We start from the raw sequence: 19,635 nt of genomic DNA, 5'->3' as shown, positions 1-19,635 counted from the left end.
GTACCCCCCCCAAAAAAAGATGATTACAAATCTGACAATAGAAAATCTAATATTGCTTTTAATATATTGGATCAAAGTTTAATTTGAAAGTGAATCTGTTCTTTCCTTGCTTTGATAAGAGTTATCATTTAGATATTCATTTTGTATTTTATGTGACTTTGATTTTCAAATTTCTTACCTAGTCCTCATTAATCTATACTTTTTTCATAGTGAATGCCTTGATTTGACTAATTTATAAGTCAGATATGTTTGTCTCATTGTGTCTTTAACAGGTCAAGAAAGTACAAGTGCTAGTATCTTAGGCAAAGCCAGAAAAACCATAAGCGATAGGTGGGAGAGCCAAATGTGGAGAGAGAAAAGTTTTGGCTTAATAGATCACCTACACTACAGCCATGTGTATCCTGAAAGTATTCCACGTAAATTTATTTTAGAACACAGAAAGTTTCTTACTCAGCAGTATAATTCCCAGCCTGCAAAATATATACCGCCAGAAGGAAGGCCCCCCAAACTTGATGACTTTACGAGTGCTCGAAGTCTTGGACATTTTGAAGTAACCATCCTAGGTAAGACACCTGTTATTCTCTTCAATTGTTTTTAACAACATATTTTAAATATTGATATATTTTGCTTTTAAAAATTAAGCCCCCTCCACATATGTATGTGAAAATTAAGCTCATGGGCAGCTTCCATTTAACTAAAAATAAAGGAATGGAGCATGAATTCTGGAATAAATGAAGCTCTAATTTTCGGTTTTTCAACATTGACAAATCCTTGGAAATTATTTGAGAAGAGAAGAATGGAAATTAAAGGAACTTTTCCTCACCCTTGACTACCTGACTACTGTACATCTAAGACTGGTTCTATTATCGCTTAGTCACCACTTTCTTGCCTATATACTGCGCTTCTTTCTCAGTCCATTTGAACCATTGAAAGGTAAAGTATAAGTTAAAGAGAAGTAGTAATAATCAAGGGAAGCCCCTATGAAAACAGGTTGATTTGGCCCATGAAGAAAACAAAATTCTCAAGTAACTCAGGTTGAACTGAAAGAAATTATTGAAAAAAAAAAAAAACTAATGGTCTGATAAGGAGAAATAAGCTGATTTTCCCATTGTGTTCAAAACTAAGAGATACCAATATAAAACTTAAAACAAAGTGAAATTTTTAAACTTAGATTTATTTGTTTGTTTCTAATTAAAGAAAAATAAACCCAAAAATAATTCTAAAATAAAATCTTTGCCAAAATGATTCTCAGAGTCAAGGAAATAATTTTGTGTTTCATAAGATGTTAGCACTAGATCTTTCTGCCTTAAAAGGAAGCAATGAGGAAGAATCATGAGCACGTTGATTTAATGCCTGGAAAAAAATGAAGTTAATGGATTTTTACATCTGTAGTACTGGAATGAACTGCCCTGATTTTTGTCAAGATTATCTTCCCCTTTATTCTCCCCCAACCCCTTCTTCCCTATATCCTCAAACATAAATGTGGATGTGGATGTGGTGAATATATGCATAATCTATGAAAAGGATTAATTTCCACTGACTTGTAGAGATCTAAGATTCAAATATTCTTCACTAAACTACATAACTTGATCTCTTCAGGTAGTTTATCAACCTTAGTTTAATATGTAGGAAGTAAAAACTGTAGCAAGATTCCCCATACATCAAGAAAAGCAACCATGGAAACAGTGAGTTCATCTCAAAACACAGAAATTTAATGTTTTTCTTCCTCTTAACATGGTACTGATCCATTAAGACAGATTGACTAAGATATCTCAACTATCTTATAGCTAATTGTAAACTTTCTGTAGCTTTGGCTGTGAGTCAGCTGGAACCAAATATCAAATATGAAGAAGACAGGTTTGTTCTGCCTGCCAGCTCTAATTCGTGTTAGAAGTATGCTATTTTTATATATATTTTATATCCCTGCCTGTTTCCAAGGATGGTTTGCAGATTTAAAGTGAAAAACAATCCATTTATGAATAAAACAAAACAGAACATTTTAAAGGAAGCAGAAAAAGAAGGTGTTACTAGGTCCTTGCAGATGACTAAATTACTACTATTTGGCAGTAATTTTCCCTGAGCTTTCTGGCAGGAAGGGGAAAAGAGTTTTTTGTTTTGTTTCTGATTACATATTCAGTGTTAAAACTTAAAGAAACTTGGATAATTTCTAGTCTTAATATCTGTGTAGGTAGAAGCCAGATCACTATAAGAATACAGTACTCCTGAGTCTCTAAACATCTTCTGTTGCAGAGAAAACACTCAAATAGATGAATTCTTTTGTTTTTTTTTTTCACACAAAATTCAAGTCTGAACATACTGTATGTAATTGTTGTATAAATAACACAATAACAAGTTGATATCATCAACTGCAGTTTTCTCTTTCAAAAGTGTGGAAATGTCCTTTAGACAGTTTATTCTTGGGTCAAACTTATACACAGTCATTAGGCATATCTTAATAAGGCACTTCAATAATGGTGTTTATTTTCACTTTATTATTACATAATCATACTCTGCTTTCTAATGGCATAATATAAAAAAATATATGCAACTAAGATAAGTGGTACTGGATTCAATGATTCTCATATAACCTTAGTGAGGCAAGTAGATTATCAAACTCATCCATGCTCCTTGGAATTCTGATACATGCTGGAGAAGCAGCTCATTCAGTGTTCTGCTCTTCATGAGGGAGACATTGCCACAGAAAGAAAGCCACTAGCAAGGATGCATCCAATCATCAGGCATGCAGGAGTAGAATAAGGTTGAAAAACCACTACTATCTAACTAGAACTTGAAGTTTAGGCATTCTCTTATACTGGTTAAAATGAGAACTGATTATCAGATGTGAGAGTGATAAATTTGTCATTTAGTTTAGGAAAGTATTTCAAGCATGCACACAGTGAACACGGAAAAGAGAACTAAATCTTTATGAACAGACTGTTCATTTAAAGATAGAATCCTAAAACTAAAAGATGACTTTAAGTATATCCTGTACAAGGAGGCAAATACTTATGTAAAAGACAAAGGGCAAACAGGTTTGAGGCTTTACAGGCCACACAATTTCTGTTGCAGTAACTTAGCTGTGCTGTTTTTGTGTGAAAGCAGCTACAATGATATATAAACGAATGTGTGCATGGCTGTATTTAAATGAAAGTCAATGCATATTGCACTCTGAATTTCATAATTTTGTCCATCACAAAATATTTTTCCTTTGGGGTTTTTTTTAACTGCTAAAAATGTAAAACCCAGGGCTGGGACTGTAGCTCCATGGCAGAGTGCTTGCCTGGCATGTGTGAGGCACTGAGTTCGATTCCTAGCACCACATAAAAAAATAAACAAAATGAAGGCATGCTCTCTACCTACAACTATAATTTTTTTTTATAGTAAAGGCTGAACTTTACTGTGGGAAGCCATCCTTATCTAGCAGAATCAGATGGTTCCCTGTCTAGTTCCCCTAAGAGAAGGGCTCCCCTAACACCACCCTATCCTGTCCATCATAGAAGCTCCTCCTGGTCTTGCCCCCTTTTCCTGTGTGTCTATAAATAAAAGAGAGTTGGGCTACTCTAGGTTGTTAGAGGCCAGAGCTGGTAGGGCCAGACCCACCACACTCCCTCTCATTTAAAAAGAGTATTGGCTCTTGGGTGTTTATTGATTAGATAAGTTTATGGGTAATTGATTGATAAACAGCCAACATCATCCTCCAGCAGTTAACACTTTTCTCATCCACATGGGATGTGGCTGAGACCCCCACACCTTACCTCATGGTGTGTACAAAACTAGCCACAGGCTAGATTTGACCCCCAGGTTCTAATTTGAGCCCTCATTCCAGGGCTCTGTTCTTGGTTAAGATTGTCAACACCAATCTAGACTTGTGAATCTGTATATTCAACATACTCCTAGCACAAAAATTGCCTAATATATATTGATACTATCTCCTATTGGTTTCTTAGCCCTCTGAATTATTTTGCTTATCTATGGAGAACCCAGCAATTTTGATGTGCTTATTCTTGAAATCAGAAATTTTATTTGGATCCCAACCTCAGTCAGTTGCTCTGACTGGTAAAGGGTGAATTGTTATTAAAAACTTAAAAGAACTATTAATCTCCCTACAGTTTTAATGGTTCTCAACAACCAGTTGGATACTTTCTCAATACCACAAACCTATCCCAGAAGTACTGGTTCATGTCTTAAAATCCTCATTTTGCTATCTCACCCTCCTCAAATCAATAGTCATTAATCACTAAAACTTCAGCCCATTGCCTGTCAAATTAAAATTTTAGTGCTTTTACACAGGTACAAAAGTTAACCTCTATTGGTCAGTCTTTTCCAATTTTAGAATCATTTCTCACCACCAGGCATGGTGGCACACCCCTATAATCCCAGTGGCTCAGGAGGCTGAGGCAGAAGGAATGTGAGTTCAAAGACAGCCTTAGCAACTTAGCAAGGCCCTAAGCAATTCAGCAAGACCCTGTCTCTAAATAAAACACAAAATAGGGCTGGGTATGTGGCTCACTGGTCAAGTGCCCCTGAGTTCAATCTTTGGTACCAAATTTTAAAAAAAGAATTATTTCTTACCTTATAGAAGGTAAGAAAAGCTTGTTGGACTTAAAAATGTTAACAGTATAACATTAGCTCTAATAACACCAATTTAGTACCCATGAAATCTTATGAGTCAATCAAAATTTAAGAGTCCTCTCTTCATTGTATTTGGCATAGACAATTAGAAATATAATCCAGGGGTTGGGGATATATCCCAGTGGGTAGCAAGCCAAGGCTTTGGGTTTAATCTCCAGCACAAAAAAGAAAGAAAAGGGAAGGGAAGAAAAGGGGAAAAGGGAGAGAAAGAGGGATAGAGTTAGGGAGGGAGAAAGTGAGGAAGGAAAGAAGGAAGGAATACAAACCAGCCAACCTTCCATAAGTCTCTAAAGGCCATCCATTGTCTTTTGGAAATCATAATATATAAACCCCAGTAATGGAATTAATTGGTGAGGGAATAAAGAGTGAGGGAACCAGTATTACTCGACTAATTGTATAAATAGCCTTTCAACAAAGAAGGCAGTATATACTTCAAAGGTACATACAAATAATTGGTCCTGAACAAAACAGGCTAATACCAAGGAAGGCAGGAATTATGTTGGTCTACTTGGCTACTTTAATAGGAGAAAAAAATCAAGATTAAGTAAAGCCCTATTATTTCAGTGTAACTATAACATATCAAACTTCCTGAATGTCACAATTAGTACTGTTAAACTATTATAATATCATTATATATTGCATAGTATCATTATACATACATAATTATCACACATATAATATTATATCATCATTTAAATTTAAATAGAAGGAAGAAAAAAACATGAACAAATTTGCCCCAAAACTCGTGACAAAAATTTTGGAAAAAAATTATCTAAACCACTCTCATACCTCATAGCCATTGTTACTGAGGTTTGTACAAGATATTCATCTCTTGGCTGTGAGTATATAGGTGAATTTATATTTGAACACTAATTCAAAAATCTCTTAAAGTCTGATGTTGGAAAATTATAGATAAAATATATGAATATACATTTGTTTATTCAAATTAACAAGTATTTATTGAGTGCCTACTATATGCCTAATACTGGTCTTGGTGCTAAAGTTAAATTAGTGAACATAAATGCCCTAAAGGAGCATATTGTAGAATGATATGGTGACAGGTGCTAAAACAAATGGAAGCTGTGGAATGCTGTAGTGGGAAAAGGTTCCATTTGAAGTAGTCAACAAAGGTCCCATGAGAAAGTAGCATTTCACCAGAAACCTGATGGAGGAGAAAGAGCAAGCCATGTAGTTATCTGGGGTAAGAATATCCTAGGCGCAGCACTAGAATTTGTACTTGCAAATCTAGTTTTAATCAAATAACCTTAATTTTACTGATAATGTTAAAACTAAACTCACAGTATTTTATAATTTAGAATGCAGCTCAAAATACATTTACAAGTTGGAGCAGTATGGAGATCCCTCAAAAAACTAGGAATGGAACCACCATTTGACCCAGTTATCCCTACCCAGTTATAGGGTAGTTACACTTCCTATAACACTGAATTGGAGTCCTCAGGAAATTGTCTTAGTTTATGAATACCAAACTTTAGTGACCTGTAAAAAGATTTAAACAACTCTTAATTGGACCTTAAAGTTACAGAATCTATTGTCATTTGCTCATAAATAGCAAAGAACTTGCACTTCTGGGTCAGTTTGGAGCTTAACAAGAAGGACTTTGTTTACCCATCATTGACCCATACCCAGTCCTTGAGAATCACTGTAAGGGATGAACAAGAGAAATATTAAGGACATAGAATTTAGGTGACTAAATATCCAGGAAGGGTCAAAGGGCTAATGGGGTTAATGATAACTCCTGGTTTTCTGGTTTGGAAAAGTGGCTGGGATTCATATTTCAAACCTGTTCTCTTTTTGTTTACACTTGGTCTAGCCAGATTGGTCACCTTACTGTGGTCTATACCTTTGGCTTGTGCTAATTGAGGCCATGCCTGAAATGCCCTCCTCTCTGTTTATTGAAATGCCACTCATCATTTAGTACCCAACTCAAATCCTTGTCTTCCTCCAAGAAGTTTTTGTTTTGTTTCGTTTGTTTTGTTTGTTTTTATTCATCCTAGCAGACATAAAGAGGTGACAGTCAAAGGACAAGGTTTTCTCTGGCTAAGAGCCCTTTTCTACTGAAACCATTTAATAGTTCGTATGTGGACTATGTCTTATGTATTTGAGATCTGATGGGACCCAGTTACCACTATCCCTGGACTTGCTGGAGCCAGATATCCCAATGGAAAAAAGGGAACCAATAGTTCTCTGTTAATTCTTCTACCTGTCATGAATGACCACAGAAGCACTCTCTGTGACTTCATTTATGTGACAAGGCTAACCTCTGGATAATAAAACATTAATTTTCTATCAGTAGAGAAAACATTTTTAATTTTTAGTTCTAGAAGTGGTGACAGGTTGCACTGAAGTGCCTACTTTTTCAACCTACAGCAATTCGGCACATTAAGATCAAACAAGGATGGGAATAGGAAAGACAGTAGAAAGATTTGGACATAGCTTTCTTATGTTCATATATGAATACACCATCAGTAAAAGTCCACATCATGTACAACTACAAGAATGGGATCCTACTTAGAATAAGTTATGCTGCATATATTTATACTATGTCAAAGTGCACTCTACTGTCATGTATATCTAAAAACAACAAAGATCAAACCCAGCAAACTTGGACTTATTAGCACCATAAACTAACCCATCAAACTTTTAATAATGTGTCATTTTCTCCAACAGGTCTGAACCATGAGATCGCAATTGATGTTGCATTCCTACCCATGTATTGTCCAGAAGATGTCCGAACATCTCAAATAGACACACTGTTGACCTGCATGAATTACAGTTGTGTATATCCTCCAGAAGTAACTGTCAGTGACCGATTTCCAGGCCCCAGAGCACTTGCAGGTAAGAAAATCTGGGGGCTGGGGAGATAGCTCAGTCAGTAGAGTGCTTGCCTTGTAAGCACAAGGCCCTGGGTTCGATCCCCAGCACCCAAAAAAAAGAAAATCTGTGTTCCTTTTACTCAGGAAAAACTCAAACAATCCTAACCTTTTCCCTTTGATAGTATTTAATTATGTAAACAACTCTAGCCTTAAATTTTGATGTAGTTTAACTAAAGGTTTATTTGATAAAAGTGACCAAAGACACATAAAATAAGAATGTTTCTTTTAAATAAATTGAGCAGCTTGTTTCTATTCCAGGCAGAAAATTTTTTATAAAACAATTTGAAACGTAATTATTTCATCAGAACTAAATGGCATACATATAGAACTGTGCAGTTCTACTCTTTTTCTTTTTTAATTTTTATTGGTCCTTTTTAGTTATACATAACAGTATAATCCATTCTGATAAAATTATATAAGCATGGATTATATCTTATTCTAATTAGGACCCCATTCATGTGGATGTACTCTCAACTCAGGTGAGGCAATTTGTCTTTTTCCTTTATAATTGCCTGAAGTCACAATGCCTTCCTAGAATAGTATAGTACAATTGTTTTCTCTTATATATATTTAGTTATTCAAGTGCTAAGCAATAAATTCCTTGAGGACCGCTAGGAATATATGTAATCCCAATAGTGAAACTCTTCAACCAACTAATTGTTTAGGCTACTGCACACTATATCAAACTTTATTTCTTTAAACTTATAAAATTTTCCGTCAGATGGTAATTATCCTATTTATTGTCTGTTTTCATTTGCATTTCCAAAGTGTAGTGTGAATTTCTAGCAGTTTTTACTGAGCTTATCAAGATAATACATTTAAAAGAGCATTTAAGAAAGGCTTTATTTTCTTGTGATTTTGTGGTAATTCTTTCTAAGCTGACAAAACTCGAGTGTATGTTGTTTTTGAATGAATCTTTTATGAGCTGTACCCAACAAAGCAACTTTTGACAGTAATGGTTATGCAAACTGAACACAAGTGTCAACTTTCATAAGTGATGAGGTTTTCTATTTTCCTACAGCCCATTTTAGAGATGACATATTAGTTGACTTGTAGTAATACTTATGATATTACAGCTCCTTAGACTCCTTGCAATTCCAGATTTCTTAATTTATACCCTAACATTGTAGTTTAAATATTTGTGCACTAATTTTTTTAAACTTAAACTTTTTTTAGTTGTCAATGGATTTTTTTTTTTTTTTTATATGAGATGCTGATTATCGAACCCAGGGCTTCACACATACCAGGCAAGTGTTCCACAACTGAGCCACAACTCCAGTCCATGTGCTAATTTTTGTTCCATGCAGTATACATTGCAGTCACCTATCTTATGCTCTATGTATATGCTACTGATGATACAGAATATCAGGTCAGAATTCTCAGCTATGTGCTTCTTGTTAGTGACAATTTGAACCAAAATCTGTCTGATTCCAAACTTTTCCTGATTCCTTTCATGATTCTAGACTGAAAGATAAAAATAGAGTGGTGTGATACAGTGGATCATGGTATAACACTGAGTTCATACTTTAAATATTTTTAATAAACTAACATCTTTTTATTACAAAAGCTATACGTTAGTAATTTAAAAAATTGAAACAGATCAGAAAGGTACTGAATAAAAGTAAAAGTTCCCCTCCTTCCCTTCCCATGTTCAGCCCTTCCACCAACCCACTCATCTACTCTCTGGAGATAACTAGAATTTTTTATTCCTTTAAGAAAATAATTTTTTTTAAAAAGAAATTATTTTTCTGTAAAGCAGTATCTATTCCCATTCTCTCTCTCTCTCTCTCTCTCTCTCTCTCTCTCTCTCTCTCTCTCTCTCTCTCTCTCTCCACACAAATAGAATTACATAAAACTGTGGTTCTACAAACATCTTTTTCCTTTTGACAGTTTACCAGTTTACCTTAGACATCTTTAATGTTAGTATATACAGAGAAATCTCATTCTTTTTAATAACTACAAAGTATTTCATTGTGTAGCTATACCAAAATTTACTTCAACAGTTACCAACTAATGGAAAGTTCGATTGTTTCAGTTTTTTTCTTTTTTGCTGTTAGCAAACAATACTTCAATGGGTATCCATATACATTTGTGTGTATCTGTGTTTGTATGTGTGTGTGTGTGTGTATACATAATCTTGATATACTACTATATCTGCACGATTAATTCTTAGAAGTCACTGACTCAAAAGGTGTGTGTACATTTAAAATTTTGGTAGATATTTTCAAATGGTTCTCCATAAGAGAACTAACATTTACTAATTTACACTAGAGTCAAAATAAAGAGTTCCACTTTACTCACACCCTTGTAAAGTCTAGGTATTACTAGTCTTTTTAATCTTTGGCAGACTGCTGATAAATTGTAATGTGTTAGTATTTTGATTAGAATTTCTTCATTATTTCTGGAAAATCTTCATATGTTTTTTAACCACTTAATTTTTATTGCTATGAACTTTCTAGAAATTTGTGCTACTTTCATTTTTTTCTATTTAGCTATAAGAATGTTATTTTTCTTATTAATTTCTATCCTTTCATATTAAAAAATTAAACTTTTTTCATGTGCTTAAAATACTTTTACCTGGTTTGTCATTTATTCAGTAGAAGGTTTTCTTTGGTATTTTTAAGTAATTCTGTTTCTGTGTGCTCAAATATATCATCTTTTATTTTGTGGCTCCTCATTTTCACACTCAGAAAGGCATTGCCCAGCCCAAGACCCTTTTTTAAATTCACTACGCTTTTTCCTAGTACTTTCATAGCTTCATTATTTTCACTTATATATTTTTAATTTCGATTGAATAGACAACACAAAAAATTGTCAATTTAACCATTTTTAAATGTCTATTCAGAAGTATAGCACATGGCAGAAGGGTTTTACACATTCATAAAAGCAGTTTTGTCCTTTAGGTAATCAGGGATTCCCATCCTGTTTTCAGAAACAAGAATACCACACTCTATTACAAGATAGGTTGGACCATGCTGCAGTTAGTTACAAAGCAACTCAAAAGTCTCAGTGACTTAATATAATATTTTTTTCTTGCTTCAGTGTGATGCAGTCAGTCACCAGCTCTCTTCCAAGCACTTATTCACCAGTCCAGCAGGGAAGCATGTATCACACAAGAAATTTTTATTATGTTAACTTCCCTCTTGTTGCTACCCTAGCAGAAACAGATGACTTTTAGAGTTGTCAAGGCAAAGAAAGAGATAAACTCACTTATTCTTTGACCTATGTAAGTGACACATCAGTCCCACTCATTTTCTCATTTTCCAAAACTCAATTACATGATATCAACCTAGTTTCAAGGGAGACCAGGACACTTTGTCTTACCTTGTGACCAAGAATAGCAAACAAAATGAGAATACATAGAGCTTCCTTTGTCTCACTCACCTTATACGTGTCCGATGATACGAAAATGTACAATTCATGTTATATTGACAATTTCAAGTGAAATGTACAGAAGCTCCTTTTATAGGTAAAATCAGTAGTCATTCTTAAAGTTTTCTGTCATATAAATGATATCCTTATTTTGTAATAGTTTTCCTTAAGTAAAAATTATTGCTGCAATTATTTGAGTGTTTTCTGTGTGGTTAGCCACCACTTTAAAGTGCTTCATGTGTATTTAACCCTAAAAACACTGTTCTAAATAAACCAATTGAGACATAGAAAAGTTGTCTTTTGCTTAATGAATTACATAATTGGCAGAGTAGATGGTATGTAAATCATTCTTATAAAAGTCAGTATATGATAGCAATTAGAATTAGTAAGGTTTGGGTTATTGATGTTATAATCAATGCTGAAAGTCTGGAAATCTTTCTTGTCAAAGAAGACTAAAATTATACAGTATTAGCATTTGTTATAATATTAATTGTACTTTATTGAGCTAGTATAATTTTAAATTATTCATCAGATATTTTATCTAACTAAGATGAATTTACTGTGAAGTTATTGAAACCTGAGTATACATAGGTCCCTTCCAAAGCCTGTTTGGTATTCTTGTGTATTTGGGTTTTTTTTTGTTTTTTTGTTTTTTTTTTTTTTTTCATAAAAAGGGTTCCCAAGTAGTACTCCCTTTAGAGGTTGTCAGAGTGCACTAGATTCACTCCCAAATTTTGGTGCAATTTTGTAGAGATATATCTCTAATGTAAAAGGTTAAAAGTTTATACCTTGAAGCTTTATTATCTGAATTATAATCATTTGAGTTTGCTTGTTACTTAACCCCTAAGTGGTTTTGCTTTCTCATATTTAAAATAGTCTGTCATAGCCAGGCATAGTGGTCAAGTACCCCTGAGGTCAATCTTCAGTACCAAAAAATAAATAATTAATTAATTACATTGTCATGTGTAACCACTGAAGTCCATATGATCTATTTGCTTAGTAGTAGTAGACTAATGTTTTGACAGTTTCCTTAAACACCAAAGGCCAATAAAATAAAAAAAGAAAAGAAAAATATATTCTCCTAGTTTTTACAGATTGACCCTGTGCCACAGCACTTCTTCAACACTTAGCCAAGGCTATTTAAAACTCTGCCTTTGCCTTCACTTCCTGATTGCTCAGAGCCTGAAGGTCAGCCAGAGGTAAACGATCAGTCTTCTCAGGCCTTTTCTAAGCATGCATCAAGATCTGGATATGTGTATTGCCTTCTTGATTCCCCAGTGTACAAAGGCTTTTTTTCAAAACCCCTTATCCCATTTATCTCTTTTCTCAACCTCTATCCTGCCCAGAATTTTTGGTCTGTCTATTGCTTCTCCCAACATTATACTATACTCAATTTCACTGTCCAATACTTTTGCTTTATATGCTTTCAATAAAAGCTGCTGTAGGGAAAGCACCACCCCAGCTGAGAGAATGATCTACTTGGGGTGAAATGAAACCAAGTTCTTATATCTGTCTTTTGACAGAACTGTCAGACCAGTCAAAACGCACAACTGCATATTTGAGAATAAGTTCTGTGTTGCTCCCTTTGGTACTAACAACCTCCACTAAGGAGTGTGAGTTGTCATCCTAATGGTCGCCAATTATCTGGAGTATAAAGTGTGATAGGCAGACTATTTAAAACATCACAGCACACTCTTACTATAGTGCAGCACTTTCTTTCTTTGTTAATCATATCCTCTGATGGTCCTAAATTTTTGTCTAGATTCAGAGTTGGGCAGATGTTGATTCTGAGCTTTTTGCCAGCTTATAAGATGCTTAATGGAGAGACAGAGCCCTGGAATTTCCCTATTCTGCTATTTTCAGTGATATCATTCACCTGATCCAATTTTGGTAAAGCTTGAAGTGTATCTAAAGGTGCCCTAGTTGATACAAGCAACTTCAAAGGACATATACTTAAAAGAATCCTCAATTACATACACATACACATATTATGTATATGCATATGCCATTAAAATATATGTTAGATTGTTTTGATTTATGGCTCAAAAATTTGGCAAAAACTTTGATAATTGAATTTCAAAATAGGAAAACTTATCTGTGTAATTCTTTGAAGTGTAATATAAGCTGTTTATTTGGAACCTTATAAATGACCTTGAAAATATGTGCTTTTTTGCTCCACCAAAAAAGAAAGAAAAGAAAATTAAATGACTTTGGAGAGCCATATCTTGAGATTATTGGTAGAAGCTCTTTGATGTGTTCACCTTTATTTGAAAAAATTACTATAACAAAAGTTTCATAAATGCATATGATGAATGGGATGGAAACGGGGGACAGTGTTAATATTGTAAGAAGAAAAATCATCAGGTAATATGATTGTAAATGCAGGTAAATATTTAACTATTTTACAATACTTACCATCTGTTTTTTACTTTTAGGTGATATTATAAAAGCAGCAACTGAACTGGATAGAGTACATATCATTGGTATCTTGGATATCTGTAATTTGGGTAACAACAAAGTGGAAGTCTATTTGCAGAAAATTTATAGTCCGGAGAATACCTCTTAAAATTGCCAAATGAAATTATTACAGGTTATAAAGAAGACACTGCTTTAAAGATATTCTATTATTTTGTTGATATTTTTAGCAACTGTTTTCGGCAAGAATATTACTTGAGCTCTGAAGTTAAGTGGCTTATGTTTGTCCTGTATTTGGAGCTAATGCACTAATACTAGAATCATTATTGAAAAAAGTCATCAGAACCATCCTTGCATATCAAAAAATTACCTTACTTCTATATGACTATTATCTTTACTTGTCATAATTTATGTTCAGTGTTAAATTTGTGAAGTGTACTTTTATTCTAAAGTTTCACCATAAGGCATCCAGACTTACAAGAATAACTTTTCCTGGAGATTGAGCATCCTTCCAGTTTTGTTCACATGTAATGGCAGATTTTGAATTGCCAATTTGAAGATTAAATTCTCATTTTCTTAAAGTGGTCAACCTGCATTTCTCACAACCAAAGTACTTTCAGTCATTTCCAAAAGCACACATGGATTGTTACAGTCCTGTTGCCCCCATTCTTAAAGTTTGGTCAGCTGTAAAATGAATGCACCAAATTAAATTGTCTTCAAGTTTTTCCATACTATATTGTGATTTTTATATGCTTTGGTTTTCTAACTATTTTGGCCAGTGTATGATGTTAAATCCAGAGGCTGCAGTATGTCTATATTCTTGCTGTATTCATTTTTGTAGTTTCAGATATGTAATGTGAGTTCAGATAGTGAAATTTCATTTGATATTAGCATCTTAAGTGCTCATATTAAAAGTAGAAAACAAGTGCAGGCCATATAGCTCATCTCATAGAGTGCTTGCCTTGCATGCTCGAGGCCTGGGTTCGAGTCCCCAGCACTGTGGGATTGTGGAAATAACCGAAAGTAGAAAACAGTAACTAAGGAACTGATTTTGTTCTAGTTGTCTATTATACTTCAGGTTAAATGTAAATGGCCACTCCACATTTGCAATTCCCTGTGGTTGACATCTATATGGTTTGTTAGATGAGCTACAACATCCATCAAATGAGACTAAAGATTATTCTATTTCAAAATGAATTCAAATGTAGTTAAGCTATTAACTTGTAGGATTTTTTTGTAGCCCTATAGTTGTGACTTCATATGCTATACATTTTAAATTGTTGGGCAGCCTAAGAACTTAAAGATATACTGCAGTTTGTTTATAAATGTGTTCACTCTTTTATTCTTTATAACTGTGTTTAAATGTTAAGTAAAATAGTGAATCCTTCTTGTGTTACAATTTTGAGTGTATTATTAAAGAAACTAAAATGCAATGAGTTTTTTGTCTCTTGTTTCATTTTTAATGTGTTTGGTGTGTTTTCTTCTTATTTGGGGGGCTATGTAAGTACTTGCTAAATGAACCAAGATGATTTTTCCATATGGGTTGTTTATTAAATGGAATCTAGGTTTTTGATTTAAGCTATAATAACTTTTAAAAGGCAATTCCACTTTAGTGCTACATAAATGTGAGAGAGGGGGAAAAACTTAAATAGCTATTGACTGAAAACCACAGGCAAAGATTTCAAAACTATGCATGGGTATAGTTTTGGTTTTTATATTGATTGGGAAATAAAATCTATTTTAAATTTTGAGGAGATTCAAATACAACTTCACCTGAAATTTTAGTTTATGTTCTAGCAATGTTTCTGTTCAAATTTGGAGTTAAAGATCTCCATCCCTATAACTGGTTGTTTCAAAATTGAAGTACTACTATAGTAGGTTCCTAGAAAAATAGCATATTATATTACAATCAGGAAAAATTATCTTCAAGTGATAATGTGTTATTAATTACAAATCAGCACAAATATACTGCTTTAATTCCATCTTCACATTAACAAATCAATTAGTAAATTATGAAACCCTACATAAGCTACCAGAGGACCACAGTAGCCTGCCAAAGTTTCTAATTTGGGGTGGTGGATAAGATATACATACATGTGTGTGTAAAAACATACAGATTTAAAGCCAGCCATGGCTCTGTCCCTAAATCCCTGTAGGATCTTAAGAAAAGACATTTAAATTGCTTGGCCTCAGTTTACTTATTTAATTTGCAAATAGTCCTGTCCTGTTCTATGATTCTTTTGGTCTATTATTGTAATTATGAGAGAGCTGAAAATGTCTTTGAATTATTTTCATGAAAACAAATTTTCTATTAAGAACCTTTTAAAGTTATTTTAAAATTTCACTGCAACCAAAAACAAACATTGAGGGCTAGGGTTGTGGCTCAGTGGTAGAGCACTTGCCTCACATGCTTCAGGCACTGGGTTCAATCCTCAGCAAAACATAAATAAATAAAATGAAGTTATTGTGTTCACCTACAACTAAAAAAAATTTAAAACAACCATTAAATTGTTTAATCCCAGTTTTTTTACTGCTAGTGTTTCTTCTAATTTAATGTGTTATTTTATATATCTGTGTGTGTATATATATGTTTTTAAAACAAATCTGAAATATATCAGCTTTTAAAGTGATATGCATATTTTCAGTGAAAATTCAAACATTGTTTTTGAAAGAATTTATCTCTGGTGTAATTCGAAGGTTACTGTTTTAGACTTTTGTTACCTTCAGTTCTAGAAGTTGCCTCTAATGAATTGTTAATATCTATATTGTAGATGGAGATAAGGTCTATACTCTGGAGTCTTTTTTCTTTAAAATATAAGTTGAGCACAAAATGAAATGTTTAAATAATAATAAAATATCAGTATTTTAGGTCATTGTGAGATAAACTCAACCCTGAAACTCAAAAGAATGAGCTGAGATTTTGAACATTTTTTATGTATTTGTTGACCATTTGTATTTCTTCTTTTGAGAAATGTCTCTTAAGTTTTTTTGCCCATTTATTGATTGCTTTATTTTTTGTGATAAGTTTTAAAGTTCTTTGTGTATTCTGCATGTTAATGCTCTATTTAAAACTACATTAAAATTTCATCTCCAGTCAGAATGGCAATTTTCAAGAATACAGATAACAATAAATGTTGGTGAGGATGTGGGAGAACAAGTACATTCATATGTCGTTGGAACTGCAAATTAGTGTAACCACTGTATAAAGCAGTATATTCCTAAAAAAAAAAAAAAAGCATTAAATCACTGTGTGTCCCAGCTATCCCACACCTCAATATATCCAAAAGATTTATAATCAGCATACTACAATGATGCAGCCACATCAATGTTTATGACAGTACAGTTTACAACAGCCAAGCTATGGAGCCAACCCAGGTGCCCTTCAACAGGTGACTGTATAAAGAAAATGTGAGCCAGGTGTGGTGGCACATGCCTGTAATCCCAACGGCTCAGGAGATTGAGGCAGGAGGATCACAAGTTCAAGGCCAGTCTCAGAAACTAGTGAGACCCTAAGCAACTGTGCAAGACCCTGTCTCGAAACTTTAAAAACATAAAGGACTGAGGATGGGTTCAATCCCCAGTGAGAAAAAATAAGAAAAAAAGAAAAGATGGCATACACACACACACACACACACACACAATGAATTATTACTCAGCCATGAAGAAGAATGACATTATGGCATTTTCCAGTAATGGAACTCGAGTCTGTCACATTAAATAAAATAAGCTAGTCCCAAAATGTCGAAAGTTGAATATTTTCTGTTATGCAGAAACTAATCGAAAATAAGTGGGGATGTGAAAAATAGATCAGTGGAGTATACAAAGGAGACTGAAGAGGAAGGAGGAGGTATGGGAGAAGGAAAGGACGTTGGAATGAATCTGACCTAAGTTTTCTATGTATTTCATACATATGTGAATATACCAAAGTGAAGGTCACCATCATATATATCCAACAGACTAATTTAAAAATATATATCAGTAAATAGCAGAAAGATAAGTAAATTAGAGGGAAAGAAACAAGGAGAGGGAAGAGGGAAGGGAAAGGGAAAGTCCTGGAAACTGAATTGGAATGAATTATATTCCATGCTTTATAATCTTGTTAAAATTAATTCTTATGTATAACTAAAAAAGAACCAATGAAAAATAAGCTAAATTATGGTACCACATATCCAAATATGTGAATGTCCATTCTGCCAAGCAGTAGGTTAGCACAAAGAGCACAACACAGTACAGGGAAAGACAAACACGGTCCTTAGTCTCATGGAACTTTCCGTGTTATGAAGGAGAAAGACATTTAAATAGTTACACAAATAAATAAATGTCACAAAGTAAGTTACATGGTTTATATTAGAGTTTGTTAACACAGGGGAAGGATACTAGGATAGTTTATCCTGACCAAGTGAGGTCCAAAGGACTTATAGCAGAAGGAATTGAATAAGGAATGATAAGACTGGAATGCAGAAAGTAGCCAACAAGATGACACAAGGACCCTTGCAGGCTATGCAGAACCTCATAAACCATGGTAGGAACTTTATTTTTTATCTTTAAAGCACGGGGGGCCACGGAATAATTTGGGGCCAGTATAGGTCCTGATTCCATTCATGATTTAGCTTAGTCATTCTGTTTGGAAGGAGAGTGGGTTATAAGGATGTTAGCAGAGACCACTATTTGTGCCCTAATGCCTATTCTCCTCTATAGTAGCAGATCTCCCAGATTTTTTTTTTAAACTGGGCAGGTGGCTACCTAGAATAAAGCATACTTCACCCTGCTTCATTTGTAACTATGCTCTGATCAATGGGAGTAAGCATATGTGATGTATATAATTTCTGAATCATTCCCTCAATGATTAGGAAGGAATGTTCTCTTCCCTCTTTTCCCCTTTTCTGCTAGGTAGAATGTGCACAAATTAGACAACTTGGATCATGCAGAGAAGGGCAAAATCCTAGGACTAGCAGACCCACCAACTAGCAGAAGTCTAGGTCTGTATCATTGTAGAACTGCCATACCAGCTTTGCACTCCTTAACTTATTTGGGCTGTTACATGATAAAAAATAATCTCTGTGTTTTTTAATACAACGAAGTCAGACTTGTAGCCTACTAACACAGGAGACAAAAACAAAAACAAATCATATATGAGACAAATAAGATTGAAAGAGTTAGATACATTCATATAAATTTTGAAGATAATATTAAAATACAGAATTCACTGTTCAGTTAAAATGCGGATTTTAAAGGTAATGAGTTACTTTATTGAAGTACTGAATATTAAGTGCAAGTAATCAAAAAATCTAGTAATATTAAATGTTTTAAACAGTACAATGTAGCCATGGTTCTCAAATTTGGTTATATATTGGAATCACATGGAAAGTTCTGCAAATTACTCTGCCTTCTATTTCCTTATTTCAGTCTAGCTTCCACATGAAAGAAAACATTTGACCCTTGACTTTCTGAGTCTAGCTTATTTTGTTTAACATTATTTTCTTCAGCTTCATATATTTACCAGCAAATGCCATAATTTCATTTTTCTTTAGGGCTGAGTAAAATGAATGTCAGAATTAACACCACTACTATGTAAAACTATAATGCACTAATAAAAACATTGTTAAAAACTAAAAACTGCTATGTCCAAGACTCACCCTGAGTCTTTGAATCGGGTGTGACCTGAGCACTGGAATAATTAAAATATCCTCAGATGGTTTTAATGTGCAGACAAGGTTGATGACTATTGGTATATAGTACTGTTCCAAGCATCTGTTTCTTTTATTAGAACTCAAGCTTCACATGACTCTTTGAAGTTTCCTCCTGTTTAGGTACTATAAATTTCATGTACTCTTTCAATGCAGCTTTGTCATGAATTGGGATGATGGGAAAGAATAATTAGAAATTGATCATTTCTAAACATTTAATTTTCATAGAGTTCTAGCATGTGAGTTCTGGAAAATAATTTGTATATGAACCCTAGCCCAATCTCTTATATTGTTCAAATGAAGAAAAAATCCCAGAAAGGTTTTTATTTTCATATAGATATGACAATACTTGTCATAGAGTTGTCACTTGTGGAAACTTCTGGTTTGCAAGATACTTCATAAATATTCAGAGTGCTATCTAAAGTACAAATAAACATCAAACATTTATAGGCTAGAAGTTAAATCACACTTAATTCGCAATAAAATGACAGCAACTCATCTGTCAAAACCAGAACTATTTCTAGTATTGTGACCATTACACAATTTAAATGAACTAAAGTTCTTTTTTCTTTTTTATTTCTTCTAATTAGTTATATATGATAGTAGAATGTATTTTGACATATTATACATATGTC

General features: G+C 33.7%; 1 protein-coding gene across 2 annotated transcripts in view; it reads left to right on the top strand.

The window, feature by feature from the left end:
* Positions 1 to 14,661, top strand: part of RADX (RPA1 related single stranded DNA binding protein, X-linked) — a 64,484-nt gene extending 49,823 nt beyond the window's left edge. For both annotated transcript variants that reach the window (XM_079123838.1, XM_079123837.1), the window contains exons 12-15: positions 273 to 563; positions 7,321 to 7,488; positions 13,334 to 14,238; positions 14,348 to 14,661. In XM_079123838.1, coding sequence (XP_078979964.1) covers positions 273 to 563; positions 7,321 to 7,488; positions 13,334 to 13,464 — 590 coding nt within the window. In that variant the 3' untranslated portion in view covers positions 13,465 to 14,238; positions 14,348 to 14,661. The remainder of the gene's footprint in view (positions 1 to 272; positions 564 to 7,320; positions 7,489 to 13,333; positions 14,239 to 14,347) is intronic.
* Positions 14,662 to 19,635: the final 4,974 nt, after the last annotated feature.

This window comes from Sciurus vulgaris (genome assembly GCF_902686455.1).
Source record: "Sciurus vulgaris genome assembly, chromosome: X".
Classification (NCBI taxonomy): Eukaryota; Metazoa; Chordata; class Mammalia; order Rodentia; family Sciuridae; genus Sciurus; species Sciurus vulgaris.
The sequence above is the reverse complement of the archived record's forward strand: the minus strand, read 5'-3'. Positions and strand labels throughout refer to the sequence as shown.